Source organism: Lepidochelys olivacea, assembly GCF_965140295.1.
Source record: "Lepidochelys olivacea isolate rLepOli2 genome assembly, chromosome: 2".
NCBI lineage: Eukaryota > Metazoa > Chordata > Testudines > Cheloniidae > Lepidochelys > Lepidochelys olivacea.
Window position 1 is genome coordinate 95,076,300 of NC_140412.1, and position 26,172 is coordinate 95,102,471.

At 38.9% G+C, this 26,172-nt stretch overlaps 1 protein-coding gene across 1 annotated transcript in view; it reads right to left on the bottom strand.

Annotated features, from left to right (window-relative positions):
• Positions 1-26,172, bottom strand: part of CDH19 (cadherin 19) — a 101,731-nt gene that overhangs the window by 44,990 nt on the left and 30,569 nt on the right. Inside the window, exons 2-3 of the mRNA XM_084621030.1 lie at positions 11,215-11,441; positions 2,118-2,412 (exon numbers count right to left, since the gene is read on the bottom strand). Of these exons, the coding sequence (XP_084477156.1) occupies positions 2,118-2,412; positions 11,215-11,412 (493 nt within the window). The 5' untranslated portion in view covers positions 11,413-11,441. The remainder of the gene's footprint in view (positions 1-2,117; positions 2,413-11,214; positions 11,442-26,172) is intronic.

The window sequence follows — 26,172 nt, forward strand, 5'->3', positions numbered from 1 at the left end:
TAACTCTCTAAATAAAGAAAAAAACCTATATCTATCTCAGTATGCAGAGGCTATTATCTTATAGGTTATTGTTATTATTATTATAATTATTATTAGTTCTGGGCTCCCCTTTCCCCAGATATCTCACTGGGTGCTGTCTAATACTCAAGACAGTCTTTGAGCCCCATGTGCCTCTCGTGACTTCCTGAAAAGATGGACTTGATTCCAGTAGTGCTTACTTGTGGTGGTGCACATTTAACCAGACCCACGGGATCTGAAGGACCTTTGGTTCTCCTGTTCTAGATCTCTGGGACATTATGAATCAATGACAGGAGATGACCAGATCCAATGCTCAGGAACCTACAGGAATGGTTGCTCAGGAACATGCCATCAAACACAGACTGACTTGACCAGCCAGCATTGAACTCAGGGGACCCTCTCCTACACAAATGTCTGTTCTGCTCATCCTCAGCTTCTCCACTTACTCACGGTTTCTCTCAGTCCTGGTTTCCCTCTGTCCATCTGTCTACCCTTCCCCTCAGCCTGTTTCTCTCAGTTTACTCACTGACTTTGTTTCTGTCTCTCTCTCAGGTTCCCCCTGGCCTGCCTCTGTCCCTCCACCATCCACCTCTTCTCCTCCAATTGTCAATTCCTCTCCTCCCACTTTCTCAGAGAGAGGGGATAGGAACAATGACAGTGCAATCACATTGAACACACTCTAAATCATATATCCCAATACTGGGTCAAATCCCTTTACTATATTTACATGAGGGAAGTACTGCCTGCTGGCCTCTGGACTAAATCTCTCCTTCTTGGAAGCTGAGATCCAGACTGGCACAGGAAGTTGTAGTTTACATCTCGCTGTGAGGCTGTGAGGCTTTCCTTTTTTGACAGTATGGCATCTTTACTTATTCGTTCAGTACCAACCTTCCAGACATATTCCAAATCCTGGTCCAAATTCTGTCTGGCCCTAACATAGGGATGCTGGGACAGAGAGGGAATACAAATTACCTTCAAGACCCTTCCCCTCTAATGCAGCCTATCCAGGGGGCAGGGAAAATTTCTGTCTCCATGCTTAAGGAATACAGAGGTGTTTCCCTTATTGCACCTCCAGAGCATAATTCATTCTAAATGGAGAGAAACTGAGTGGGCAAGGATTAGGGAACAAGTGCCGCCAGTCTAAAGGATGGTGAAGTGTGAACACTCTTACTGCCAGAAAGTTTGGGAAGGAATTGTACCTTTGGACAGTGCAGCTCCACGCCACCCTATTGCATCCGCACACAATCCCCAGCATAAACCAGATTAGTAAACTTGAAATCTGGCACTAAGGGGAAATACTGACTACCCATGATGTGAAAGGCACTCTTTTCTGTTCCATTTACAGTACATGGTGTGTTACATGGAGTGTAATAAAAGCTTATGATTTAATCATCATACAGAATCAGAGTAGCCTGAAAGAGGTGATCAAGTAATTTTCATTTAGTTTGAGCTTACATTTATGTACTTAAAGGAGTCAATAGAGGTTATAGGCCTTTGCAATTTAAATGTATAATGATAGATTTCCATGGATATAAGCCTGAAGAACAGACATGTTGTGACCAGTAAACATGATAGTGACACTTTTTGAAAGATTAGAGGATTGGTGTCCTAGCCAACTTTAAATTTGAATGTTAGATTCTGTTTCCCTCGCTTCTCCTTTGCAACCTCAACTTGATACAATATTCTGCCTGTCTTGAAATGTAATGTTGCTGTGTCCTGATATTCAACACTACTATTTTCAAGCCTAGAAAGTTAGCTGTGTTTCATTGGTGTATGAAGGGATGTACCATAGTTATATATCTGCTCATTACAACCCTGATTTTACAGAGACTTATGCACATGGAGCTACTCACATACTTAAAGGTAAACATGCCCAGGGGTTCAATAGGACTACTCACATACTAAAGTTAAGCCTGCATTGTAAGTCTTTGCAGGGTTAGAGCTCCCCTTTGGGAAAATGCTCTAGAGCCCTTCTGGAGCCCTTTATAGAGTGTCTTCTGAATGAAAGGCAATCTATAAAATAGGATATAAATATTTTAAAATAATATAACTGTCGAGCAACCTGGGAAAAAAAGAGTTGGTTCTTGACTTTCTTTTACCTTCAGGAGACATCTCGGGAACAGTGGCTTCATAAGGTCCATCCAAGAACTTTGGTTCATGATCATTGATATCCTGAACTTTGATGATAAATTCTGACTCAGGTTCGACGGGCAGCTGGGTATTCCTGTTAATTGCCTGTGCTCTTAGAGTGTAGAAAGGTTTCTCTTCTCGATCAAGCTTCTGTGTCACATGAATTGTACCTGTATACTCATCGATAGTAAAAATGCTTCCCGCTCCATCCCCCGTCAAAATGTATTTGAAAGTGCCATCATGTTTGTCGGAATCAGACTTCAGCTACAAGGGAAAAAGATTACTATTTATTTTCTGGGTAATAAATCAAAAGAATTATAGCTTTTTTTGTTCAGACCTATATGAATCTGGTCAACAGTGAGCATTCTTAGGATCTTATACAAGGCTGAGGCTACAGGGTATTGTAATAGATCCATCCAACCATGCAGTAGTTGTTGTTGATTTATGGCCAGAATTGAACTAAACATATAAGCACCTGCTTTACTTTAAGCACATGATTAAGTTCAGTTGACATCAATGTTTGATGTTTGAGTGCTTTGCTGAATTGGGACCTATATATCTATATAACAGGGTAGTGAAGGGGTGAAAAACTGTTCTTCCTTTTTTCATATATAGATATAGATATACTATTTCTCTCTCTATATATACTATATACTATTTCTCTCTCTATATATATTATATATATTTCTCTATATTATTGTACTATATACTATTATACTATATACTCTTATACTTTTGTATAATATACTATTATACTAAACTATTAACAATAGTAAATCTAAATCTGAACAAGAGTGGCACTGTACCTATACAGTAATAGTAAATGGATACAAAGCCATTTGGAGGAGGGTGGGAGGAGTAATTCTGTGTTATTTATTTTGAAATAATTGATTGCTGTTTCTCCTTTCTTTACAAAGTGGTGGTCTATGTTCCTGTAGCTAAGATGAGGTTTGCTCTAATCATGCTGAGCCACAGGGACAATTTTGGTCCAGCCACATTTGTTCGTGCTGTCATGATTATTTTCTTAGTATTAACAGCACTTTTGTCACCATTTATGCAGTTCTAATTTGCCAAAGATCTATAATTATGGTATTTTGAGAACACCAATTTCCAACATGTCCTTTATTTTATAATGTTCCATTTATTTCCTTTTGATTTTGAATCATAATCAGTGCCAATACACAACCTCTGAGCACACTGCCAATTATATAAAATTAAAAATCCAGTCTCAGTCATTTCATTCCTTCTATCAAGCAGAAGCTCCCTCCAAATACAGATCTCAACTCATTAGCTAGTGCTTCACTGTTCCCTACTTTTCTGTAAAAGTCAGTGAAACGAATGGGCTCTATATCACACGCTGAAAGTTGGCAAATCCACGCTATTTGGGACCAGGGAAAAGAAGGCACGTCAAAGTTCCATCATGACCTTGTGAAGAATGAACTGCCAGCCATCTTCTCTTTTCTATCAAGGGGGATGTTGAATCAGGACCTCTGCTGGCTGCTACTGTGGCAGTGTACCATGAGCAGAGAGATAGTCCCTCATGTAGGCTCTAATTATGGTTATTTACTTCCCAAAAACTTCATTAATGCACAGTTACAGTTAACTGGCAATGTCTCATAGCTTTCCAGAATGTCAAGTGCACCCATATTTAAAACTCTAAAAACCAGGAAACAGAGTTAAGGTACACACCAGCCTTGTCATTTCTCACAAGCTAAACTCTGCCCTCTCTGGAGCTGGCAAGAGCCACTGGGGTAACACTGTAAGTATGTTTCAGCCAGGGTTGCCCTATGATTAGGGCCCTACCAAATTCACAGTCCATTCTGGTTAATTTCACAGCCATAGGATATGAAAATTAGTCAATTTCACAATTTCAGATGTTTACATCTGAAATTTCACTCCCTTGTAACATAGGGGAGGGGTTGCAAAACTGTTGTAAGGGGCGGATCACAGGATTGCCACCCTCACTTCTGCACTGCCTTCAAAGCTGGGCTCTGAATGCAGCACCCCCAGAGCTTCCTGCAGCTGCAGGAGGGTCCTGGAGGTGGAGGTGGAGGTGGGTCTGATCTTCCCCATGCTGCTGGGAGCACCTCAGCCAGAGGCTCCTAGCTGCTAGTTCTGGCCAGGCTGAGGAGGCACAGGACTTGTTCTTCCCCTGCACGGAAGAGCTTGGAAGGAAATCAGACCCACCTCCAGGTACCTCCCACAGCTGTAGGAAGCTCCGGAATTTGGCAGCAGTCTTGGAGCTTCCTGCAGCTGCAGGAGGTTGCCAGAGGTGGAGGTGGGTCTGATCTCCCCTCAGGCACAGCCGTGCAGGGGAAGAGCAAATCTGGTGCCTCTCCAGCCCAGCTGGGACTAGCAGCTAGGAGCCCCTGGCTGGGGCACTCCCAGCACCATGGGGATTATCAGACCCACCTCTGGTAAGTTCCTGCAGCTGGGGTAGGTACACAGAGGTGGGTCTGATCTGTTCAGGGGAAAAGTAAGTCCTGCCCCTCCCCAGTCCCCTTGTTTCAGTGTTGAGCTATGTAGGCTGTGCAAGCAGAGGAGCACAATAGTGAGTTCTAGCCATTGGAATTTGTAACAATCTGGTTGTGTATGTGACAGTGCACTACAAGGCAGAAGTAAGTGCAGGTAATGTTCCAGAAAGTCCTTAGTATAATGGCCAAAGGGTGGTAACATCTGGTGACTAATGAGTGGTTTGTTCAGTGTAGGGGAAGTGGTTGAGTGCAGGCCAGGCAGATCCAGTTGGTTTTCACTAAGCTTGCTTTAAATGTGACTTTTGCCTTAGTGGGGATGTGGTCTGACAGTTTCTCCTACTGTATCCACATGTTGTGTGCTCTGCCATGTTCCATATCATATGGAAGGATAAAATGCTACAATGTCTCTTGGGGTAGATTGTGGCATCACTGAAAGAGGACAGAGTTAAGCTTATGGAGGTGGGGATGATGTGAACCTTAACTCTGTATTTTCTGGCTTTCAGAGCTTTAAGTTTGTTTTGTGAATTTTCCTTAGGGAAGCAGTGGTAATGAGAGGGGTATGACTAAGATGCACCTGTGGGGTACGCATAGACACTTTCTGAGAACAGTTCACTGCACTCAGCTATCAGATTGGACTTTCTCCTTGCCTCTCTATGGCCCCAATAGGGCTGAGAGGACCATGGGGAGGAAGGAAGACGGTAACTGAAGGATTGTAAGTAGATATGTGCAAATTATCAAATTGTCAGTTCAGTTGCTGACCTGGAAAAAAAAAAAAAGTTTTGGGCCAACCTAACTTTTTTTTAAAATTTTTCAGCAAAACAGTTTTAAAAAACCATTTCAGGTCAAACTAAAGATTTTGTTTGATCCAAAATTAAACATTTTGACTTTTTTAATCTTTTAAAGATCAATACAATCCAGGTAAAATTTAAAATGAAAAGCCCTTTTGAACTGAAAAATCATTTTAACTTTTTTCAGATTTTTCTTTTTTTCAGCCACAGCAATTATGCAAATTCAACATGAATTCATTAAATATTTTGTCTAACCAAATCTGCATTTTTTTAGAAATGAAAAAAAGATTTGTCCACATTTTTTTACCTAGCTCTAGCTGTGAAGAGCACATCTTCCAGCTGTAGTCAGCAAGGAGGGAAGACTCAGACTCTATACTTCTCTTCAGGGGCAGTGCAAAACCCTCTGTGGTTCTCAGATGAATCACAACATCCCCTGGAGGTGAATACAGCCCGACACAACAGCTCTGAGAGATGTGAACTGACCCATTCATCAAAATGGGTGTTTTCCTTCCTCCTTTCCCAAAGTCCACGTGTTGTGGAATACCAATTTTCAGGATAATCTTGGTACGCATGTAGGTTTTACTTCAATTTGAAACTAAAATCAACAACTTATTGTGGGGGCTATATCTGAGAAAGCCGTTGACCAAATTACCACAATTTCAACTAACAACTTCAATGTTGGCTCTAATGTGGCACAACAAATATTATGGATGGGTAGAGTTGCTACTACAGTTAAGGCTGCACCAGGATTTCCATTTGTATAGGGAAGAAGATGAACTAAAAGTCTGTCTTTCAGGTTAGAATAGCATTTTTGAATGTTGATTGTCATTTTCACACTGCTTGTTTTTTTCTATAGGGAGGGAGAATATAATTTGAGATTTGTTACAACTGTTTTTTAAAAGGCTATGTGATTTGTTTTCTATTTGATATTTCCTTTGGACCCCCTTTTTAGAAAAAAAACACATCACTTTGAAGGGTAAAATTGATAGGCATGAAACTTAGGTTTATGCACGTTGGATGAATTCTTGTAGAAACTTGGTTTGCAGCTTGTTCAGGGGAAGACCCTGGTGGGCCGCAAGACGCTTTGTTTACCTGAGTGTCCACAGGTACGGCCACTCGCAGCTCCCAGTGGCCATGGTTCACCGTTCTTGGCCAATGGGAGCTGCAGGAAGCAGTAGCCCGGGGATCCTAGTTTTCCACTACTAAAAAAAACAAAGTTCTCCAATAAAAACATAACATAAAAAACATAAAAACCCACATTTTTCCATGATTAAAATGAAACACTGAACTCTAATTTTCCTAGCCACAGTATATACTGGTATCAGTTGAACACAATGTTTTATTGATACAGGGGAACCCTGTTTATCTGATCTAAGTGGGACTGGGGCCAGATCGGATCATTAAAAAAATCAGATAATTGTAGAGCTTCAGACATGGACGAAGGGGTCCCTCTGTCAGCCCCAGTTCAGTTAATACAGAAGAATGGATAATGGAGTCTCAGATAAATGGGATTCTATTTTATTTTTTTTTTCACAAAATATAAAAACGAAATATTCTCTCTAAAAATGCAAATTCCATTTTTTTCTGCATTTTCACCTAATTATAAATAAATTTCCTGATTCTCAACAACATCTTTGATCATGCTGACATTGATGAAAGTCACAGCTATTTGCTTTCCTTTGATCACATGCAGTCCCCTTGTTCACAAAATGATTGAGGAGCACATGCCATGATTCCATTACCCTAATGCTGCTGCTTGCTAGAGTCTTTCATTTTCTTTCTATTTACATAATGGTACTTTCCTTGATAATACTTCTAAAGTAAAATCTGAGTGTGCATATGAATTTCAGAGTATTTATAATATCAGTTGTTAAACCAGAAGCTTTGCTCTCAGGTCAAACTTTCAGAAGAAGCCCTGCAGATTGCAGGTATACACATAATACACATTCTCAGAAAGCTGCCAAGTGTAGGATTCAGCGTCTCAGAATATAAGAATGACCATAATGAGTCACATCAGTAGTCCATCTAGCCCAGTATCCTGTCTTCTGACAGTTACAAGTGCCAGATGCTTCAGCAGGATTGAACAGAACAGGATAATTATTGATTGATGCATCCCCTGTCATATTTGTAGTGCTATACTCTTATTACTCTAGCGTGTGATTTCCATCCATAGCGATTATATGGTACACTTTGTTTCATTTAAGGTTTTTCAACTTTTAACTCGATGCTTTCTTTCACATATAGTGCCACTCCCCCACCAGCATGACCCTACTCTGTCCTTCCTATATATTTTGTACCCTGGAATTACTGTGACCCATTGATTACAATTGTTCCACTAAGTTTCTATTATGCTTATTATATCAATATCCTCATTTAACATCAGGCACTCAAGTTTATCCCATTTTAGTATTTAGACTTCCACTATTTGCATACAAGCACTTAAAAATTGTCAGTATCTAGTAGTCTGCCTTATTGTGATATAACTGAGTGGGACTCTTTTTCATTTGACAGTTTCTCTTCAGGTTCCTTCCTGTACTTTATCAGCTTCTGTCCTCTTCTCTTTACTCAGATATATAGTATCCCCTTAATACGCCATCCCCTAATGGATGTCTCTGTCAGAAATGTGTGCTCGCCTGTACCTGTTGGCTGTACTCCAGCCGCTAATTTAAAAACTCCATTATGACCATTTAAAATTTACATTCAAGTAATCTGGTTCCATTTAGGTTTAGGTGGAGCCCATCCTTCCTGAATAAGATCCTGTTTTCCCCAAAGGTTCCCCAGTTCCTAATAAACACAAATCCCTCCTCTAAACACCACCATCTCATCCACACATTGTGACCCTGCAGTTCTGCTGGTCTAACTGGCCTTGCATATGGAATAGGTTTCAAGGTAGTTGCTCAGGTTCAATGAGTACGGCAGGTCACCTTGAGCCACACACTTACTTTGAGATCAGGTTACCTACAAACACTAACTTGCAACAGAATAATAGCACTGCTGCACATGTGCAAATAACTCTGGAGCATCATCTTGGCTCTAGCCACAATGTAGACCCAACTTTTACCTGGAATGACTTTTTTAAATATTGCTTCCCCACAAGGACACTTGCTTCCCCACAACTAGGTGCCAGACACTAACTGAGATCCGTCCTGAGTAGGTGATATCAGTTTGAAGAAGATCAGCATAATAGTTTGAGCTCCAGGTGTGTTATAAGAACCAAAACATGTTGATGCCATGTGATTATTTTTAATGGGGCTGTATCTTGCTTAAATAACCTCACATTTAGACCATTAACTAGAGATGATCAGAGGATGAACATTTTGTTTTGTGGCAACTTTTGAGGTTTCACAATTTGTTTTCATTCCACCTTGGAACAAAACCGAGACTTTTTATATATTTTTTTATGAAATGTAATTGGTTCAAAATGTCTGGTTTTGGACCACAACCAGATCTTGTTGATTCAGTACATATGTATATGTCCAAGTGGTTAGGATAACGGTTTGAGATATGGAAGACCCAGTTTTAAGTGCCTGTTCTGCCTGTTTCTGAGCAGAATCCTTCATCCCAGATCAGTATTAGCCTTATAGAGACTTGGACCTAGATTTCTTACATCCCAGGCTAGTACCGTATCTACCAAGCTATAGAGTGTGAGAGACTCTTTTTCTCTCTTCTCCTCCCGCATTCCCAACAAATAGTTAATCAAAACCAGAATATTGCTATGAAATTCTTCAGCTTCTGTGAAGTTAAATTTCAATGAAAATGTTCCAACCAGCTCTACCACTAACATCACCCCCAGATGCCCATTGAATGCACTGATTTTCAAGACAAACCATGTAAGCAGGTGGATTTTACAGCATTTAGAAAAATCAGCTGTAAAACAATCAGCTGGTCTCATTGGTCATTGGTCTCTTAACCAATGTTGTGCTACCATCCTTGTAACCAAAAGATTGTATTAGGTGACATGACCATATTACATAAAAAGAGGAGACTTTTTATATTGAACATTTATTGCAGATCCATACAAAGGACCTAATTCTTATTTACACTAAGAACTCTTTGTGCTACCCTGGTGATGTAAAAGGACCTTAGAGTGAGTGTAAATTGTATTAAGTCAGAGAGGCATAACAGCAAAGTAAACGGTCCTGTATTACAAATGAGAATTAGGCCCAAAAGGTTTTATGTACTTGGTTTAAGAATATATCTGGGGTTATAGATACATAGATTCCAAGGCCAGAAGGGACCATTGTGATCATCTAGTCTGACCTCTGTATAAGACAGGCCATAGAACAGCCCCAAAATAATTCCAAATGTGATGTTGATGGAGACATACCTTTTCACATATGTGATCACTGCAAAGGGATTCATAAGATTTATTTACATTTGCAAATCTAGGAGGGACTGATTTAAAATTGAAGTTGTAGAATCATAAGATCTGATTGTATAATCAGAGTGTGTAGGGGAGTTGTGAGCTGGAACAAGTGACAGTTAATAACAGAGACAGTCTGTTTTTGGACTCTTGTTGATTCAGTTCCCTGCAGGGCCTTATTTACTAAAAAGACACTGGCTGATCTTAGATTGTCACTTCCCTACTGATAACAGAACATGTGCTTCTTGGTGGAACATCACAAGTAAATGTGGCTGATTTAAACAGCAATAAGTTAATCATAATCCTCAATTACAATTCCATATCAATTTACCTGTATTACTGTGAAGAACAAGAAGGAAAGAATATAAGAATTATATTAAGGGTCAGGGAAATCATAGCATTTCTTTGGCATGAAACTAAATTCCTAGCCACAAAAGCATATGCTGTATCTACACTTGCTCCTTTAGAAGTGAGACATCATACTTCTACATTAGTTACTTTGAAAGGGCTGTGAAAAAGTAATTAATGAATTTTGAGCACTTCACCCTCTGGGCCCAATTAAATTTTAGTGCTAGTTAATTAGTGGTTAAAGTTATTTCAGTTCATTCATCTAGAAAGTGCCTTACAGAAAAGGACACCAGATCTAGAGATTATAGTTATTTCTGGTTGAAAAAAAAAGAGCAACTAAATAAATAAATTATTAATAATAATAATAATAATTAATAAAAATAAATAAGCAGAGAGGGAGATCTCATTTAGAAAATTATCTTAATGCACAATTTTAAAAGAGGTTGAAAAATAATTGCTCATTGTGCTAAAGCTACATTAATCTAATGAACCATGCAGGTTCCTATAGCTTCTCAATGGTAAAAGGATTTAGTATTAAACTGCTTCATTAAAAATTAATGAGGGGTAAATCACCTGCTACTTAGTGTAATAGAAAATCATGCTAAATACTGTTTGTAAACTGCATTGCACTCAGTATGGCTGCTTTCATACAGTGCCAAAAATAGCATAAGCAAATTGCCAGATGTTGATAAATGAGTCCTTAGCTTTCATTCAGAAGATAAAAGGAAAATTTAAAGTCTGATGACAACATCTACTGTGTGTGATTTTACTTTTAATTGCATAATGAATTTGGTGTTGAGGAAGATTAAGGACTTATATTGTAGCACTGGTAAAAGCCTGGTATATGTAGGGCTCCGACCCTGCAATGATCTTCCTGATTGTAAGATTAGGACCATAATAAGGGGAAATGTGCAGACATCTGACAAACCTTTCGGCCAATGCACTTTCCCTCCTGCCTCTGAGCACAGACTTCCAAATCTCTGGAGGTGATTGCTCTGTCGATGGCCAGATTTATATGATGCAAACAGTTGTTAATCAACTTGTTAAGTCAAAATGTTGCACTCTATGTTGCCGTACCTCCCACAGAACGTACCTGGCCAACACACAAAGGCTCTGTTAAAATCTGTTCTTCCAGCACAAAAAACTGGCTCCATACCCAGCCACGTTTGACTCTCTGAAGTGTTGCAAAAGGTTGCTTCATTTTGTGGGTGTTATGGTTCTGCATACTTGGAAGGCAAGGCCGTAGCTGACCAAGTGTTAGCAGAAGAGATAGCCAAGTATAACAATTCATACTGAAACCTCCTTTCAATCAATATTCATCTGTGGAAGGAAAAAAAAAAGAAAAGCTTTTACAAAGTAGCACTTCCCCAGCCCCTTACAAATATTGATTCTATGTTAATCTAACAGATAATTTTTACGATTAAAAAATCTTCTATTCCTAAAAGAGAAGAACCAGAAGAAAGGCAACTTCTGATTAAAAAAGAGAGGTATTTTATTAGGGATTCAAAGGTATAAAAGTCTGCATTCAATTTCCTTTTTATGAAATCCCTTCAGAGGGACCATCTATGCAAAAAAGAAAATCACCCTTCAATTAATTCATCCTCCAAATTAAGCTGGATAATTGTATTGTGTAGACCAGCAATAATTTGATTGGAATAATTGTACATTTCTGCTTAGACAGTGCTCATTTTGAGCTGTAGTTACTGAACTGCCTGAAGGGTGAATAAGTAGCCTGGGTGATCCTAATGACTGACAGCTAAAATGGAGGATTGCCTACAGTTGTTTTTAACCTCCTCATTCCCTCCCTCCTATCACAACAAAATCATCCTGCTAAAAATGCCAAAGGAGCTAGCGTGGTAAGAAGAAGCAGCTAAAATGTGCACATCTCTTCTTTCCTGATCAATAGAAATTAACTGTCTCATCCGATTCTACCTCCTCTGACATTTCATATTTTCAATTAAACGGACGAAAGGAAAATATAGCCTGGAAGCCCTTGGGTTCCACCAGTCAGTTTAACTGATCACACAAAATATTCTTTAGGTAAGCCAAGTCTTTGCACAAGAGGTATGCTATTATCATTTGTTGTGAGTGGATCCTGCATTGACAGAATTAACAGAACTGTCAGTTTGAAATAAAGTGCAATGCTTGACTGAGAATGGCCATCCTCTCTGAGGTGAAATAAAGGATTCTGCAATACTTGGCCACACACACTTGTTAAAGCCTTACTCGTAAACCCAGTCTCTGGGGGCTATGGGGTTATCTAGGTATGAGAAAAAAATTGTTTTATGAGCTGACTCCATGTCCGTCAGTTCTTAGAATATAAGGGAGGTTTCCAGCAGTGACGACACATCTGGCTATACATCCATTTAACCATGAACAACTGTCATGTGTCCTTACCTACCCAGGCACATCTATTCACCTACCCTTAAGCATGATGATATTAATAATAATAGTAATGAATACCAACACAAACTAAAGACACTTGACCTGGCCTGGGGTTGGGGACACATGCTTGCCCTGAAGGAATGGAATCGCACAAGGCTGAATTACTTGGAAAGAAACTGAAATGTCTCTCACTTATAATGCAAAGTGTCACATTTTTAGGTGGGTGTAAAGGAATTTAAGTTGAAGAAATTTTACATGCTGAGGGACGAGAAGAAAAGAAAAAGTGCTAGTAGGAAGATATAAAGAGTTGTATGTTTTAGCTTTTACATTCATGCACATTCTTCTGTTTCTTCCATATCAAAGCTGTAGTATCATAGGGGAGATTTTGAAAGGAAGGAATTGGAGTTAGGTGCTCCATTGCCATCAACTTTCAGTGGGAGTTGGATGCCTACCCACTTTGTACCTTTGAAAATCTCCCCCTCATATTCCTTAACACTCAATAAGGATTAATTTCAAGGCATGTGAGAAGGCCAGAAAAAGGTACACTTTAGCTCCAAAAATAAAGCTTACAGAGGACTTAAGTAGTGCATAGGCCTTGGGCTTTTCTTCACAGAGGGTGAATTTCACCCTCACTGATGTGTGATTTACAATCTCTCTCAATTTGGGCAAAGAAGCCATTGGAATCTAACATATACAGTTCATTGTACTGTATTTCATAGCAAAGGAAAAACATGCTGAACAAAATCAAAACCATGTGGCCTTTTGAGATAATTCATAAAGAAAATTATTTCAATCATGACTTAAATCAACTGACAGGTGTTCAGCTTGTGCTTAGGCTACTTCTGGCTTAACCTGCTTCTGGCTACACATTAGCTTGTGTTTCACCCATCCATTCTGATGCTACCCATCTTACCCATCCAGTTTAATAGTCTCCTTCAAGCATGTTATAAACTAGTATTTCAAGCAGAAGGAAATCGAAGTTTGTTAGTAAACTCATCTGACAAACACTGTATGTATACACATCAACTTAATAAGTATACAGAATAATACTATGTTACTTACTATTGCTCACCCATTAAGAAGGCACTCAACAGCTAGCCATCAATGACAGACAACTGAAAGAACATAATTAATACATTTCTCCTGTATTTCTTATTTGAGATGATGGCTATGATACTCATAGAATAGTATTGTATCTACAGTATGCTGTAATTACTTCCATTGCAAACCTTCAATTTAAGGGGGATAAACATTGTTCTTGGTTTCAGGTGTTGCATACCGTTCACTAAATATGTAAAAATATTAGTCCAGTTTAAAAAAAAAAGTGTGAGATTTTTAACAGTGAGTGGTTTTGAACTCATAAATGATCCTCTTTTATGAGATTTTTAACAGTGAGTGGTTTTGAACTCATAAATGATCCTCTTTTATGAGAAAAAAAAAGAAACAAAATCCAATTTATTGTCAAGTGGAGGTTGTATTTAGGAAGGGTTTGGATGGATAAGCAAAAGGGCTTACACAGATAATTTCCACATGGAGCAAGAGGGAAATAGGGACCAGATTGTACATTTCAACATAATAGTCTGGTCTCTGCCCTACTCTTCAAACGGTGCGGCTACATGTTGCCCCATACTTAGGTTGGATTGCACCTATTACATTGATAAGAATAATAGGAATATCAACTGCAGTAATACTAGACAGGCTGAAACTTTTTAGGGGGCTGTGGTGATTAACTTGTTATGGATTAGGAAGAAATTTACCCCAAGGACATCATATTGCACAATAGTCTATTTCTGGAGTTTGTGACACAGAGGCTACTTATCAAAAGTCCCCCTTCTTTGGAAACAACTCTCCTTCAAACCTGAAAAACTCACTACACCAAACTTTCACTACACTAAACATCTTACAGGATATTTATTATGGAGAGTAATGCAGAGGTTCCCCAACTTTTCTTATTGCATACACCCTTCCAGAGCTACCAGCTGCCTACACTTCTCATGACTCATACTTTGTGTGTTCTTCTTAACACTAACTGTCTTTAGCCAACTATCCATGTTTCACTGTTATGTACAGATATAGTTATAGTGCAACATATACAACTGAAAGGAAAACCCTAAATTCTGAGCTCAGTTACACTGAACAGTTGCTGGGCAACTGAACCCATGCTGGATAGTGATTGGAAGTGAGGGCTCTGTATGTCAGCATCTTTGTGTAACTGTCTTCTCATTGGTATATCTTGAAGTAAATTAACTACTGTATTTTATATAACAAATTCCCAAAGTATTATAAAGCTTATGAAAATTATGAAAATTCAATAAATAAAGAAATTAATACATGAAATCCACCATTACACAATTTATCCCATGTGCCTTCAGAGATGTCTTGCATGCTCCCAAGGGTCCACATACCACAGTTTGGGAACCCCAATGTAATGTATATACAGAGATTCATAACAATTGTGAAATACATGTATGGGTATTATTTAAGTATTTGTATTGAAAGGACTTGGAGTAAAAAATAGTCACGAGGGCATAAAGTGTATCAGTGATAACCCATTCAGGCAGAAGAGAGTTGTTACCCACTATGGTTAGCTCGTGATGCATTGCAAGGCTCATTTGCTTCGCCTTGCACAATACTAAAACTTTGAATGGAAAACCAACAGAGGAAACTGCAAGCAATCAAAACCTCTTAAAGTTAAAAAAAAAAAAGGAATTTTTACAATAAGACAGGGGTTTGCCCTGTCTGTAAACAGAAGCAAAAGACTGTTTTAGTAAAATACAGAGGAGAGAAAGGATCTCTGGATCTATTCACTTAGTAACCCCCCTGTGGAGTAGGGTGTTTTCATGAACATTGAGATCCTGGTTCTTGTGATACCAGCCAGCTCTGCAATGGATGGAACTTGGGGGGGGGGGGGATTTTTACTTTATTAGCTAGGAAAGGTAACTATTGATAATGTAGACCCAGGTTCACATTTTAAGATTTTTTGTGTGTGTTATAACCATTTGTTTCTACCACTCTCTCTTGTTTCTCGTTAAATCTCTATTATTTTTAAAATAAACCTATTTTTTATTGTAAGTGCTCTCACATGCTATGTGTAATGCAGGAGTGATGGATTAAGGTAAAACAGATGAACTGGTGTACACTGCAGCTTTGGGGGCAGAGGATCTGGAATATCTGTGAGTTAGTAGTGTCAGGGGCTAGATATCACAGGGGAAAGATTCCAGGGGGACTAGGGTGCACCTATTGGTAACCTGCAAGATGAAGACAAGGGTGCCATAGACCAGAGGAGAGTGCAAGGCTGGTTGTGTCAGGGAGCCGACAACCAGCTAGGCACAGGCAAGACTTCCTCATGCTGGAGAAAGGGGTAAGAAGGTGGCTTACAGTCCTGGGTGCCCCAAGGACCATCACAGGGTTCTACTCCTTTCTTCTCCACAAATAGCCAGAAACAGCATACTATTTTAGATGTATCACTAGTTGGATCAGGTTTCAAATTTCCTATATTCCTATCATGGTAGTGTTGCCCCTTTTTTGACCTGAGTTGTTAGGTTCGTTTCCACTAGGATTGTTTCCACAAGTAGGAAAAATTGATGATGGAGTCAGGTATTTCTTTGATGCAATCCTGTTTATTTATAAAGAATGGGACAAGTCCAAATTTCTCTGAACACAATAAGAATCAAACTACAGGAGACAGGCTTGGAGCTGTGAGCAAAGAAACTTTTTTCAGCTAGCACAGTACCCAAAAACTTCTCTCGCTAGGCTTTTTCTTAGGGCCATGCTTCCAGTGCTTCTCCTGGCTGTCTCCTTGGCTTTCTGTTCCTTCTTTATGTCTGTTTCTGAGGTGTTTCTCACGGCCTCCCTCAAACACATGGATGCACACAGATCCACAAATCAATGCCCTAGCCTTAGCTTTTGCAATATCAGTCCTCAGGGAAGCACTTTGAGTCTCGTGGCTCAGCTTTTTCTCAAGCTTAGCCATGTCTCTGTGTTTTGGACGGTGCTCCTGTTGCTTCAGCTACCTGGTTCTAAAAAGGAACTCCTTTGCTTTTTACATTTATCCAGAATGAAAGGCAACTGTTAACCTACTAGCTTCACTGAGGTTTAACCCAGCTCTGAAGGAGTTTATAAACCTCACACTGTAGTTGAGGCAGGGGAAAGGATGGAGCAATACAGGAAAGCTCTGTTCCTCAGACATGGCAAAGCATGCTCCTGAGGAAAGGAGCAGGATAAAGAGAGCTACAGCAGCACAGGCTCAGGGAGGAGAGAAGTCATTTCCAGGAGGAGCACAGCCTGGAGAAGAAGACGCTCTTTCCAAGGATGCCTTGGAGTCCCCTCATCATCCAAGGGATAGGGAGGACCACGGATGGGGGAAGCAGAAGGTTCTCTCCAACAGCCCTAAGACTACGAGGCTGCAAAGGACTATAAATAAATAACATGCTACAAACTGAGGCATTGGATGGGTAGGAAGTGGCCCAGGGAAAGGTGTGCAGGAGGTGAGCTGAGTGAAGGCCAAACTGTGCTGTCACAGTTACAGGGCCCTGGGCCAGGATCTGGTAGAGTGGGAGGGCCTCTGTCCCCCTACCCACTCCAAATTACCCAATGCCTAGCCCTAGTATGGGCTGGACTAGAAGGTTACTGTCAAGGAAACTAACCAAGCTGACCCCCATTCAGGGAGTCCTGGGCACAATGAACTGAAAGAGAGACTGGAACAGCAGGGCCTGACCACTAGGTCTGCTGACTGAACAGACAAACCTGCTACATCAGCCAGTGGCAGTAGCATATTATAAATCATATCCATGTTATTTCATTACACAGAATATTACATGTTACATTGCACTGCTATCTAAAATGGGAGAAAATATTCTTTATTGCGTTTGGGGAGGGGATTAAGGCAAGAAATAAACAACAAAAACAAAATATGGACAACTCATATGTCTTTTATAATGAAAATATTAAGGTTCAGGTAAAATTTTATTAGAACAACTTCTTGAATTAAATATTTCATCTGGCGGATAGGTATAACCACATAATATTCAGTTTACATCTGTTGTGTATATTGCTATCAGTGTAGTGAAATGTATCTTTATTTGTAAACTTTCTGAGTTCTTGATAACCTTTATTTTTTTCTTAGTAGGTTTTGAGGAAAAGGGGGTTTGTAAATAATTTTTAGAAGAAGCTACTTCAGTAGAAGACTTTAAGAGTTAGAATACCTTCACAACTTCAGCTATGCATCTGGTATTTGATTATATGTCTTTTATATGACAAGCTAGTGATAATTTTACTATATTAAAATGTAAGCTGTTATATGTTTCTTTGAAAAAAGATTACCTCAGCAAACATGCTACTGTATACCACCAGCGACTTAGGATTCAACCAGTAAGTATGGAATTTATTTGAAATGTTATCTTTATTATTTCTGTAATTCCCAAGGGATGACTCATATATGGATCAAACTATATAATTAATGTGTATGGTTTGTTGTTTTTCTTTGTAACTGTTTTTTTTTTTTTAAGGAAAAAAACACATCTGTGCAATAATAGGTGTGAAATTATTAATTCTTTCCCTGTGTGCCAAATGGTGGACACCCTACTAGATGGCCAAAAAGCCACAATCCCATAACTGAGGAAGAAGGTCATACTGGTTAAAAACTGACCTGCTTTAATGGAAAAATGAAGACAGTGCATTCTCTCTCTCAACACAGATGGGAGAAAGGAGAAGTTGATGAAAATGAATGTAAATCACAAGTTAGGAATAATAGAAAATTGATAAGGGAATCAAAGTGACACAAGGGGAAATCTATGGCCAACAGATAGATAGATATAGGTTCATTAGTAAATGGAGTTGGTAGAGTTGTTAATAATAATTCAGAAAAGGCAAAAGTGTTCAATAGTTTTGTCCTGTATTTTGGATGGATGATGTAGTCTCATTATATGATAACACTCTTTCCATTCCACTAGTATTGCTGAAGAATATTAAACAGAAGTTAGTCAAGTTAGACACTTTTAAATCAGCAGATCCTGATGACTTGCATCTAAGAGTTTTAAAAGAACCAGTTTAGGAACTTGCTGGACCATGAATGTTGATTTTCAGTATTTCTTGCAACACTGGGGAAGTTCCAGAAGACTGGAAGAAAGCTAATGTTATGACAGTTTTTAGAAAGGGTAAATGGGATGTCCCAGATAAATAAAGGCATGTCAGCCTGACATTGATTCCTGCAAGATAACTGAGCAGCTAATATGGGACTTGATTAATCGAGAATTGAGAGGGTAATGTGACTAACACAAATCAACGAGTGTTTATGGAAAATAGATCTGTCAAACTAACTTGATACCCTTTTTATGAGGTTACAAGTTTGGTTGATAAAAGTAGTAATGTTGACATAATATTTTTAGACTTCTTTAAGGTGTTTGACTTGGTACCACATAATATTTTGATGAAAAACTAGAAAGATATACAATGAACACAGCACACATTAAATGGATTAAAAATTGTCTAACGGATAAGTCTCAATGTAATTGTAAATGCAGAATCATCACAGAGCAGGGATGTTACTTGGAGTCTATGAATAATCCAGTTCTTACTACTTCTGTTGTTGAATTCTACCAAGATGGTAAATAGAGACCAATTACAGCAGGCTTGGTGTGATAGAACCTCTTCATTATTATTCCTGCTTTTTAATTATAGCTTTATCTTTTTGGAACCTATGTGAAGGATAGTCTGATGTAACTTTTTTACTCTTTAGTTCTTTTAATAATACTGTGCATTCTACACTAGAAAAAGGAACACACTCAATCTAGTGGAATGAGTATGGCATTGGGAATAAGGAATTCCTTAATTCTAATCTTGGCTCCACTGAACTTTCTTTTTGGCCTTAGGTAAGTCACTTCAGTGATTATTATGCTTATTAGAGCTAACCCCCCACCCCACCCCCAAAAAAGGCACTAGAAATTTTGTAGAAGTTTACAACTTTTTTCACTGAAATTTAATTTTTGACTAAACTTCCCAAATAGCTCTAATATCTACCTTCCAAGGGAATTGTGTGGATTAGTTAGTTAATATTTGTAAGGTAGTCTGAGCAAGTGAATTGTAATATTAACTGCCAAAAACTTTGTTAACACAGAGTAAAGGTTGACCAGCCATGCCTTGTACCTTCCAGAATATGAATATATTTAAACCTCTGAAAACCAAGAAATACAGAATCAAGTTGGCCCACAACCTTAATTCTGCCTCTGGAGAGAAGCCGGCAAGAGAGCTGGCAAGAGCTATTGAAGATATGTTTCAACCAGGGCTTCCCTATGATAAGCAGACATAAGGAATGAGTAGGTAAATGTGCCATTTTTTATGGCATATTGTTGTAACTCATTGTATTCTCTCATTCATCTGCATGCACCTAGTCCGCCCTTTGCTGTGTTATGACCAGCTGAAATGGCTGAGTAAAAGCTAGGTGTAGCCAGATGGAGTTTACTTAACCCTTCCTAAATGCAACTTTTGCCTCAATAAGAACACAGTTTCTTCTACTCTTCTCAAGTGCTGTGTCCTTGCAGTGCTTGATATCATCTGGTATAATATAGGGTGATACAATGTCTGTCATGGGTGGATTGTGGAATCACTCAAAGGGTGCTATCAGGCTGACCTGTGAGTTGTCAGAGAGGAACATTGTTTTTGAAAGATGTAAGGTATCTTTCCTTTTTTTTCTATAACTAAGCTGAGGAGGCCTATCTCATTTAGTTTATGAAATGTTTGCATAATATTTCTAGATTTTCACCATTTCTCCTGTTTTCCATTTTGCCATTCTGTTTTTTCTTTAAAAAAACTATTGTATGGATAACTTTTATGCATCTCTTCCTCAAGAGAGTGAATCCTGCCACCTCTAAGGAGAGGTATACCAGTATGGATAAGCCTTTCGCCAACCTGAGAATGACTAATGTTGATGCACTCCGCCATATCTGAATGATTGTCTGGCAACTGTGTCACAATCTCTGTATACATACAGTGGTCATTAACTGCTGTCATGTTTTGTTTCCTACTAATAAATCTAATTTCTGAGATCTTAGTTAGATGCAACATATGCTTTATTTTAAATGTCACAATATACATTGGCCTGGCATATGTATAATATTTATGTAGGTCCATAACTAATGTACCTGGGTCCAAATCAACCCTTAGTTAAATAGGCACAAATCTGAAGTAGCTCCTTTGATTCCAGCTGTCTGGATTTGCATCTGTGTATGTGATAACAAAACTTAGACCATTCCTGAGGCCTAGTATTCAATCACTGCTCTACAGCTTAGGACAGTGCAAGCAACTACAGTGTGCTGGAGCCCAGAACTTCCATCTCTTTCACTCCACTGCAAGAACATGCATACCAGCCGTGGGGACAGGATCACAGTGCATGACTAGGAGAAAGAGAGGGAGAAAGAGGATAGGCACAACATAACCCTGCAAAAGAGTTAATGGCCCCTTCTAACCATGTCTCAAAATGTATTTTTGCAGGTACTTCTTACCTACTTCTCCCTGAAAACATCATTAAAAATACACAAAGAATTGGTCACAATAGCAAAAGCCAAAGGACTTGATTTAAATGTTAGATATGGTAGAAGAATCAGCATCTTTGTTGTCAGGCTGCACTTCCTACTGAATCCTACATGTGGAGGTGCTGAGAATGAAAGCACATTTGGAAAACTAGTAAAAGACAATATGGTGTGGTGTTGTAAGAGGGGACACTTTCTCCTCGAAATCTTGTTTGGCCACTGCTTTTTCAAAACATAAAGAAAGGCATAGGACACTTCTTGGGACTATAACGAGGACTCAGGGAGACTAATATTGTAAGGAGCAAGTCACTATCAAATGCAATTGCCTTTTAGTGCAACTATTTACATTTTGTTCCTCTTGTTATTTTTATCACATAGCCAGGTGTGTTATCACTTTAATAAATGCTCAGGTCCCTAAGATCCTCCTCAGGCAAGGACTACCCATCCAGAGTCTCCTTCCCTCCAAACCACTGCTCAGTACCTCTCCCTCATTCCCTGGTATCTCCTGCAGGAGGGAGATTCCACAGTGCTCGGTGGGAGGACTCTGGGTAAAAATTTTCAAAAGTACTTATGTCCTGTTTTCAACATGACTTACGCATTTAGGTTTCTAAGTCCCATTGACTTTCAATGAGTTAAGCCCCTAAGCCCCTTTCATTTAAGTACTTTAGAAACATTTACTCTCAGCCATTTGCGATGGTGTTGCTCTTTATGGTAATATGCTGCATAAAGTAGCTGGCCCTTTGTGCCCCTCCCCTCCAACCCAAATTCCAAATTATATTTTCCAACATGTTCCTACTGGTTCTATTTGGCCAACATTTTTTTGGAACACAACAACGGGTCTGTTGATCTTCTGGTTCCTGGGGCTATATGTTCCTGAGACTAGATTAAGTCCTAGGCTCAGAGTTGTTAGGCTAATGCTCCCATACTTTAGATGGGAAACTGAGGCTGCTTCTGTGCCTATCTCTGATGCTTGTCTTCCACCGAGCCAAGGCCACTGCCTCTTTTGCCATTGCTGTGGCTCTGGGGAGGGCAAATGAGGACGAAGATCCTGGGTGTTCTGGAAGGGTAGGACTTCTCTACAGATTGGCCTGTCACTCACAGTTTGAGCCACAGTCTTCTATCCCCCTCAGATTACCTCAATGGCAGATGCCACCATTGTACTTTTTTCTGTCAACATGCGGGAGAACAGGATCCAGTAGCATACCACTGCCATTCTTTTCAACCTCCACCTGAACAGAGAGCTCTGTGAAGACTGCCTTCCCCATCCAAACAGTCATAGGACAGACATGTCATCCATACCACTCCTGCCACATGAGTAGACGGCTCTGTTTGTGGGTGAGGGACATTGAGAGGACTATCGCCAAAGCCAATGGCTCTGTGAGGGTGCTGTCCTTCCCCCACAGACAGTGAGCTCTATGGGAATAGTGGCTCCCCTACCCTAACAGTAGCTCCTATGCATCCTTGCTGCACATAGAGTAGATGTAGAGGGAGTTGCAGGGGGTTGAGGCTGAAAGCAGGCTTATATTCAGGTCAGCCCAAATAGGGCCCAACATTGCCATAATCCTGCCCTGTTAGTTCTTAGAACTATTGGTCTTTCAACTGAAACCAACAGAGACTATTTGAAAAAAAAATGAATAGAGATCAGAAGAAATTAACAGAGGACAGCTGAATTAGTGTAATGGAGTCTGCTGGAATTCCCAGTAGGACTCTGCATGAAACAAGTAGGGGGGAGCTTACACAGGTTCCAGAAAGGTGCTCCCCTCCTTCTGCATTTCCCTAGCCCAAGCAATGCCGGTGCCATACTGTCTGCTTGCAGAAGCAGAGGACAGCCTGTGTCATCAGACTGAAATAAGCAATTTGAATAATCTAATTCGAATGAGGTTGCTTGGGGGAGTTTTTTATATTTATTATTGTGTAATATACACTGTCTGATTTTAATAAAAAAGAAGTAATGCTATTTTTGGCTCATTATCAGCAGTATTTTTATACTGTAATTAAAGAACTGTTGCTTCAATTATATCAAATGCTTGTTTTAAGGAGTTTAAGCCTGAAAACTAAAAGGTTGTTCCAAGCCAGCATCACAATCGGAGCAATACATCATAGCAGTCACACAAAAGAGATTATGCACAGAGTTTATGATATACCTGTAGAAGAGCTCAATCCCAAATCCCCTTGGATTACTTAGCATTTGCCAGCAGATATTAAAATATGGGTAAGAAGTTTAATGCATCTGATTAAACTTCTGATTAAAAATAGTGTTTATCTCTAACACTGACGAATAAATAATTATCTCCTGCTCTCCTTCACAGATTACACTAGTATAAAACCAAACCCTATTTAAATCAAATTGCAGCTGGATGCTACCAAGCTGAAGAAAAATTGAAATCTTTATCTGCAAATTGAATATTATGACAAATTACATTCACTTTTACAGTCATTCCGTAACTATAGCAATTTTATTTAGAGATCTCAAATCAAGAAATCAATTTAGCAAACAGATGCTTGGACTCTAAAAATTCAATTATGTCAATGCTTGAAGTACAATCTACAGACTAAAGTAAGAAAATGTTATATTTGAATTGTAGTTTTTTCTAAGTGTTCTGTTAGATAGATATTTTTGAAGATAGTTTGTGCATTGTGTGTTCAAAAAAAAAAAAAAACCCGACACCATGTCCTTAACATAAATGTTTTGATGATTTAAAAACACCCAAACACAGTGGCAACAACAAAAATCACTCCCTTCAGTACCCAATTTCTATTGTAGAGAAATGGCAAATCCAATTACAAAATATTTGACTCACTGGGCAAATTCTGGAGGAACACTGTCAACTCTTCAGGATATGACTTAGTACTGTAACACCACTTGTCAGCATAACTTTGTAAAGGACCACATTCTGTGACTTAACACACTTGAATCTGTTTTGTCAGATGATTTTCAGGAAAGCACTTCCTGAGACATTCCACTATGTTTCTTTGGGGTTTGGTTCCTTTTTGTCTTCATTCAAATTTGTCTTCCCATGTAAAAACTAACAACATAAATGCCTGAATCTTGCTCACATTGAAATCAATGAGATAGTCTCAAAGATGTCTAAAGCTTTAGTATCCTCAGCTAGGTCTGTCTTTCTGCCTTATCTGACAAATCATGATGGGCTGATTTTTCTTTCACTTACATTGGTGTAAATCAGGATTAACTCTGACGGAGTTACCAATGGGAAACCAGTATGAGATCAGATCTAGGCACTTATATGTGAGTAATATTACATTCCATAGTAATGTAACAAAAGCCCTCAGGTAAACATAAAAAGTAACCATAACAGAGGATGAGATTTTGGAAAATGCCAATAGGATAATAGGAGCAACAAGAGGGCAGAATCTGTTGAACACCTTAGATGCCTATTACATAAATGCAAAGAGTATGGGGAATAAACAGGAAGAATGGAAAGTATTAGTACATAAGCTAAACTATGATTTAATTGGCATCGGAGAAACTTGGGATAACTCTCATGACTGGAACCTTAGTGTAGAGGGGTATAGCTTGTTCAGGAAGGGAGGTGGTGGTGCACTATATATTAAGAATATAGAAACTTGTTATGAGGTCCAGAGGAGATGACAGGCAGAACTGTTGAGTCTCTCTGTAAAGATAAAAGGATGTTTAAAATAGGGTTTATCTCATGATACTACCAAATCAGGAAGAAGAGGTGGATGAGTAATTTCTAGAACAAATAAAAAATATCGAAAAATCAAGACCTGGTAATAATGGAGGACTTTAACTACCCAGCAATATGTTGGAAAAGTAATAGGGAAAAACACAAAATTTCCAGTAAGTTCTTGGAATGTATTGGGGACACCTTTTTGTTTCAGAAAGGAGGTAACTAGGGGAACAGCCATTTTAGACTTGATTCTGAACAAAAGGGAAGAATTGGTAGTGAATCGGACGGCAATTTAGATGGAAATGATCATAACATGATAGACTTCATGACTATAAAGAAAGGAAGGAGAAAGAACAGGAGAATAAGGACAATGGAGTTCAAAAAAGCAGATTAACAAAAACAAACATCTGGTAGATAAAGTCTCATGGGAAGAAAATCTAAGGGGAAAAAGGAGTTCAAAGGAGATGGTAACTTCAAAGGAGACAATATTAAAGATGCAACTGCAAACTATCATGCAAAGGAAATATAGAAAGAACAGTAAGAGGCCAATAGGGCTCCATGAGGAGGTCTTTAAAGATCTGAAAGGGTCAAAAGGGATCCTACAAAAATGGAAATATGGACAAATTGCTAAGCAGGTGCACAAAAGAATAGCACAAGCATATAGGGACAGTCAGAAAGGTTAAGGCACAAAATGAGTTACACCTAGAACAGGACATAAAAAGCAATAATAGGAAGATTTTAAAAAACTTTAAGAGCAAGAGAAAGAGGAAAGAAAGTATAGGTCCTCTATTTAATGGGGAAAGAGAGCTGATAACTGATGACATCAAGAAGGCTGGGGTGTTTCATACATGTTTTGCTTTAGTCTTCACTAAAAAAGATAATGGTGACCAGATACTCAGCAGAATTAATATTAACAACAAGGGGGAAGGAACACAAGCCAAAATAGGGAAAGAACTGGTTAATTGTTTAGATAAGTTGGCAGGGCCTTATGAAATTCAACCTAGGGTACTTAAGGAACTAGCTGAAGCAATCTCAGAAGCATTAGTAATCTTCATGAATTCATGGATAGGTGAGGTCCTGGAAGAATAGAGAAGAGCAATCATAGTTCCTATCTTTAAAAAGGGGGACAAAGAGGACTTGGGGAATTATAGACCAGTCAGCCTTACTTTAATACACGGAAAAATACTGCAGCAAGTTATTAAACAATCAATTTGTAAACACTTAGAGGATAATGTGGTTAAATAATATCCAGAATTGATTTGTCAGAAGCAAATCATACCAAACCAACCTAATTTCCTTTTTTGACAGGGTTACTGGCCTACTAGCTAGGGGGAAAGCAGTATTTGTGATCCATCTTGATTTTAAAAAGAACAGGAGTACCTGTGAGACTAACAAATTTATTAGAGCATACGCTTTTGTGGGCTACAGACCACTTCATTGGATGCATAGAATGGAACATACAGTAAGAAGATATATAGATATAGATATATA